Source organism: Elephantulus edwardii, unplaced genomic scaffold, assembly GCF_000299155.1.
Source record: "Elephantulus edwardii isolate Elephantulus edwardi_28Jun2011 unplaced genomic scaffold, EleEdw1.0 scaffold00019, whole genome shotgun sequence".
In the NCBI taxonomy this organism is placed as follows: domain Eukaryota; kingdom Metazoa; phylum Chordata; class Mammalia; order Macroscelidea; family Macroscelididae; genus Elephantulus; species Elephantulus edwardii.
In genome coordinates this window covers 8,010,949-8,017,271 of record NW_006399769.1, presented here as the reverse complement: position 1 = coordinate 8,017,271, position 6,323 = coordinate 8,010,949, and the positions used below count along the sequence as shown (strand labels likewise).

The 6,323-nt window shown below is 38.1% G+C and overlaps 1 protein-coding gene across 1 annotated transcript in view; it reads right to left on the bottom strand.

Annotated features, from left to right (window-relative positions):
- The window catches only part of THADA (thyroid adenoma associated), a 588,067-nt gene that overhangs the window by 347,773 nt on the left and 233,971 nt on the right, over window positions 1-6,323 (bottom strand). The window contains exon 26 of the mRNA XM_006882320.1: window positions 1,173-1,262. Coding sequence (XP_006882382.1) covers window positions 1,173-1,262 — 90 coding nt within the window. The remainder of the gene's footprint in view (window positions 1-1,172; window positions 1,263-6,323) is intronic.

Here is a 6,323-nt window from a genome sequence, read left to right as displayed (position 1 = left end):
AAAAAAAAAAGACCTCGTTTTCCTTTTTTAAAATTGTTCTTTTACTGCTAAGGTCATATATTGAGCTTCTACACACAATTCTATAATAAGGGCCATCACAACTAGAGTACCCTGTTTTACAACACTGTTCATACAGTACATCCAAGCCTCTTTAGAGAGAAACTTTACTATCCCAGCAGACTTACAGAAACAGTCACTAGGACCAGTAAAGACTCACTGGACAAACTACAAATGTGAAGAAATGTGTCGAACACAAGTAAAGTTCATGAAAATAGTTTTATTTTCCCATTATAAATAGCATAAACTCATATCAACTGCAAAAATTGCTGGAAGAAGGTAAATGTACATGTTTAAAGATGCCCATACACTGAGAGGACAATGGTGAACTTCTTTATATACTTTGATCAGACTGGAAATTCTTTAATGGCTTTGTTTAATGAATCTACAGTGGCAAGTCAATCTTGTTCAGGTAAACCAACACCACTTGTGATCACAGGTGACCATACTGGACAACTAACTGCTATAGTTTCCCAGTGGTCACCTGTAATAAGCCAGTAGGGGAAAAATTTCAGGGAAGTAGTAAACAAGTTGAGTATGTAAATCCACAAATTACAAAATAAGAACAAAACAGTAATTCCTAACAAAAGAAATTATCATGGGATTCTAAAGAACTAGTTCCATATAACATTATGTTATTGTTTTGTGTCATCAAGTCATCTGAGACTCATAGCAACCCTGTGTACAACAGCTCTGAACCCTGCTCTATCCTGATCCAACCTTATCGCTCTGATACACTTACTTTCATTACTTCAGTCACTGAGTCAATCCATCTAATCGAGGGTCTTCTGTGCGGTCCCTCCACCCTCCCAAGCATGACATCCCTCTCCAAGGACTGGTCCCTCCTTGCAATATGCACAAAATATGTCAGGTAGAGTTTCAGTACAACATCATAAACAAGATTAAAAATTGTAACAGGACTTTTACACAATTTATTCAGGTAAAAATCTACTGTACCACAGTAAGCTAGAAAATGTGGTGTAGTAAAGATTTTCTTATTTTAATCCAGTATGTTACAAAGAAGAAGTGCATGCAAAGTCCAGTTCCGCAATTCTCAATAAAGAAATCCAACCATATCCTTCATTTAACTATGCACCACGTAATTTGTGACTTACCTGTCCACAGTATTGGCTACAGCTTCCAACTGCTTAAGAAGAAACGGGTAGAGTTCTGGGAAACGAGAAAAAAATTCTCTCCCGGTCAGTCTACAGAAAAGAAAAGAAACAAACAAATGAGTACTATCATTTATTTCTTCTAATCTCACAAGCCAAAACAGAACTAAACCTACTGCCATTGAATCTATTCATTCAGATTCACAGCAACCCTCTACTGGGTTTAGGAGATTGTCCATCTTTCTCCCTTAGCACAACTGGTGGATTAGAACCACTGACCTTTTATCACAGCAAAAGTTAGCAGTGCAAAAGGCTATGGACTAAGCCACCAGCCCTCTTCTTAATTTGATAAAAAGGCCTCTTATTTGTTACTTTTTTAAAGGAAGACATGGAAAATCATTTGTTTGAGTGTATAATAAAACAAATTTAAGAACAAACACAAAACATCTTGTGGATTTAATGATTAATAAAATTATTTTGGATGTGCTCTTAACATATAAAATGTCATATTAAAAATGAAAACTAATTATATTTGCAAATATTTGATAGTAAATTCTGCCAGGCAAGAAATATATAATCTATGGAAAAAAGCAAGTTTCCATGCTGACTTTGACTGAATGTAGTCAGTACCTGAGTAACTGAGACCGACTCAGGGTCAGTGATAAAACTAGTTCTAGACAAATCCTTGTCGATGTCGACACTCCTGACATCTTGGAACTGATAATTCTTTGTTGAGGGATGCCCAGTGCCTCAGCACTGGCCTTTACATGACAGCTGCCAGAATCACTACCACCCTAGAAGCATGATGACAAAAAAGTGCCTCTGTTGTTTTCATCAAGTTGACTATAACTCATATCAACAACAGATCTGAACCTAGCTGCATCCTAAACTACTGTCATAATCTCTTGTCATGTTCAACTTCATTGTGTCAATCTCTCCCCTTGAGGGTCTTTTTCTCTTTCATTGGTCCTTGGTTTCCCCTGCGTAATATATTTTTCCAAGTACTGATCCCACCTAACAACATGACAAAAGTATGTGAGGTGAAGGTTTACCATCCATGTCTCTAAGGAACATACTGGTTATACTTCCTCAAGTTAAATTTATTTGTCCTTTACATAGTTCATAGGTGTGGAGTTAAGGGTTTATTGTTCAAAATGGCTTCACTATCCATTAACTTATTTTGCCATGGGTGGAAAAATACAAACAGGGTGTGTCAGCCTAGGCACAAAGTGACTCGCTAGTCTCATCAATCCACAAGGAGATTGGCTAGTTTCATCATGAAATTGAGCAGACCCATAAGCAGAATTAGGAATCTTACCACCAGAAAAAAAACAAGCAAGAGAATGCAACTTATTCTTAAAGACCAGATCCTCTTCTGCCAGTCAGACCAGGACCTCTAGGGGCAACAGCTATGGTAGCCACAGCGTGAAGCAGAGATATGGCATGAGATGGACAGACTTTGAGACTGTTTTGCCAAGGAAGTGGAGCTGAAAGCCTTTTTCACAGGACTGAAGACTTTGTAGCACTGGCTAAAAACTGTGAGGCTCAAGTCTAAAGTGCCTGTGAGCACATTTCAGAAGCTGTCCTGACTGTATTCTGCCACTAACCTGTACTATATCCTTTAGGCTTTCTCAATACAGTTCTCTGTGGTCACTGAGCTATTATAGAAGATTGTGGACCCAGTAAAGCTGTAAGATTGGTGCTGAGATGAGTAGAAAGAGATACAGGAGGATGGGAGCATGTCTGACCTTACAAGAATTGGTTTTGTGTTGTTGATGCTATTGACAGGGACAACTCCCCTTTGTGAAGCTGGTAAAGGTCAGGTATGGCCATCCTTATGCAGTCCTTGCCCTTTTCACGATAGGCTATGAATTTCTGGCAGTTCTCTGTCAATGTATTGTTCTAGTCATTCTGAATAATCTTTAGCAAGATTTCACTTGCATATGACATTAATGATATTGTTCAATAGTTTCCACTTTGATTATACATTGGTACAATCACTCTGGAAGGCAGTTTGACATCTGAGGAAATGGGCAAAAGTAACTATATCAATTTGAGGGTTTTTTAAACAATTTATTCATTAAAAATGTAGCACAAAGAAAACTGTGAAATATGTGAATGAAGTTTCATTACCTATTTTAAAAACCCAGAATACTGTTCTGATTATTATTGGCATACTACTTCTTTCTTTCCTCTAACAATTTAAGGATAGTTCATTTACTCTTCAAGTGGTAGCCTGGCTACATGGTATCTACAAAATAAATATTAATTCTGTTTAACCAACTGTGTTCCCTTGCAGGACTGACAGATATGATGTTGTTGCTGTTGTTTACTGTTGTCGAGTAACCTATGAACAAAAAATCTGAACCTTATCCTATCCTGTAACATTTTCAGAATCTGACACACTTAAACCTATTGCTGTAGTCACCATGTCAATTCATATTGTTGAGGGTTTTCTTCTCTTCTGCTAACCTTCCACCTTCTGAGCACGGTCCCTGTCCAATGACTAGCCTCTCCTACCAATATGCCCAAAGCATGTGAGATGAAGCTTCGCCCTCCTTATCTGGATGGAGCCCTCTGGTTTCACTTTCTGCAGGACATATGTACTTGTTCTTTTGGCAGTCCATGGGATAGTCAGCATACTTCTCTAACATCACAACTCGAAGACATCAATTCTTCTGCTGTCATCCTTAGTCACTGTCCAGCTTTCAGATACATAGCATGTGAATTGAAAGACTATGGCATGAAAAAGGTACACCTTAATCTTTAGACTGACATCACTACTCTTCAAGACTTTGGAGAGGTCCCTGAGAGCAGACGTTCCAAAACTCTATGATTTGTCTTTTGATTTCTTGACTGCTAATATCAAAAGTATTGCCTGTGGATCCAAGCAGGATGAAATAATTAAGAATTTCCATCTCCTCCACGTATCATGATGTTGCCCACTAGCCCAGTGGTGAGGATTTCTGTTTTCTTGATGTTGAGATACAATCTATATTGAAGGCTATAGTTCTTGATTCTCTGCTGCAAGCAGCTCAAGTCCTCCTCGCTTTCAACAAGCGAGGTTGTGTCATCTGCATAATGCAAGTTTTTCATGAGACTTCTTTTGATCCTGAAACTATACTCTTCATAAAGTCTAGCTTCTCAAATAATTTGCTTGGCACACAGACTGAATAAGCACAGAGAAGGATACAGCCTTGATGCACATCTTCTACTATTCCAAATCATGTAATGTTTGTTGCTCTGTTCACACAATATGTTTTCATATAAGCATAATTTAGACTTCTAGAATTCCTATTATTCTCAATGTTAGCCATCATTTGTCATGATCCATACAGTCAAATGACTTTGCATAGTCAATAAAACACAAATAGACAGTCTTCTGGAATTCCTTCCATTTAGCCAAAATCCATCTGATAAGAGTAATGATATCCCTAGTGTCACAGCCTCTTCTTTACCCATCTTGACCTTCTGGCAGTTCTCTGACAGTACTAACATATATAGATATAGATTAGTAGCTAAAGCATTAATTGTTTGAGTATATAGTTTGTGAAGTCTTCCTACAATGTCCTACTTGGACCAAAATGGGAGAAAGGAGTTTCTGTGAGGTACATGTAAAAATTTGTCTCTTTTGGATCTGACACTTTCAGAGAAAAAGGTCTTGCTGTATATAGGGGATGAAAGCAGGGATAGGAGATGTGAAATTACAACTACTGGAATGAGACCCAGGGATTTTGTAGTAGTGGAAGAACAACCTTGAAATCTGGGAGAGAAAAAGTTCAGATCCGGGCTACATAGAGGAGAAAAGGTACATTAATGATCTCTGTCTAAAAGGGCGCTTGGGCGGCTTAGTGGGGAGAGAGCTGGATTGCCAAATCAAAGGCTGCTGATCTGAATCTACCAGCTGCTCTGGAGGAGAAAGATGTGCAATATCCTCTGTGCAAATGACAGCCTCTGAAAACCTGCTAAAAGGTCAGTTATGAATTGGTTCCAGCTCAACAACAGTAAGTCAGTCTTTCTAAAATGACGACCAGAACCTTCCCCACTAAGGAAAATGCCCTGTGAGCCTCTCCCAGAAGGTAACCACATTGTGAAATTTAACTACTATGCCTGGCACTTAGGGACTGCTAACTGCAGAAAGTTGAAACAGGATCCGCATCTCACATACACAAAATCAACTCAAGGTAGATCAGAGACCTGGGAGTAAAACTGAAAACCATAAAGTTTGTAAGAAACAGACTGGGAGCAAGCTTAGACAACCTAATCTATGGTTTAAAAAGACTGCCAAATACACTGAGAAATGTACAATATGAAGAGGATAAAATTGATGAAATGGACCTTCTAACAATTAAATCTCTGTGCTCATCAAAAACTTTTTCAACAGGGTGAAAAGAAAACCTACTGACTGGGAACAAACATTTTGCAATACTGTCTCGGACACGGTTGTCATAACAAAAGTTTACAGAATACTCCTGGGCCCCCAGAATAAGAAGATAGATAACCCAATTACGAAATGGACAAAAAACATAGAAAGACCCATCATATAGGAAAACATTAAGATGGCCAACAGACACATGAAGAAATGCTCCAAATCACTGGCAACAAAAGAGATACAAATCAAAACAATAAGTTACCATCTCATCTCAGTAGCAGTGGCAAAGTTTAGCAGAGAAACAATAAATGTTGGAGAGAATGTGGAGAGGTGAGAACTCTCATACATTGTTGATGAAATTATAAAACGGCACAACCACTCAAAAAGTTCAACAAAGAAACTCCGTATGATCCAGCTATTTCACTAGTAGGAATATAACCCAAGGATATTAGAACTAAGACATAAAGAGAGATTTGTATGCCAATGTTCATAGCAGCATTATTCAACAATACAAGAACACATAAACAGGTCAAATGTCCAATGACAACTGACTGGATTGAGAAATTGTGGAACATTCACACAATACACTCAGGAGCAAAAATTTTGAAAAATACTATATAACTTGGGAGAGACTAAAGAACATTATGCTGAGTAAACTAACTCAGTCTCTAAAGAACAAATACTGCATTAAGATAATTATTGTAAAAATAGAAGGATAATTAGAAAAACATGTATGGGGACCCAAGGGGGGAAGGGATGGGAATAGAGGGGTGCGGATGGGT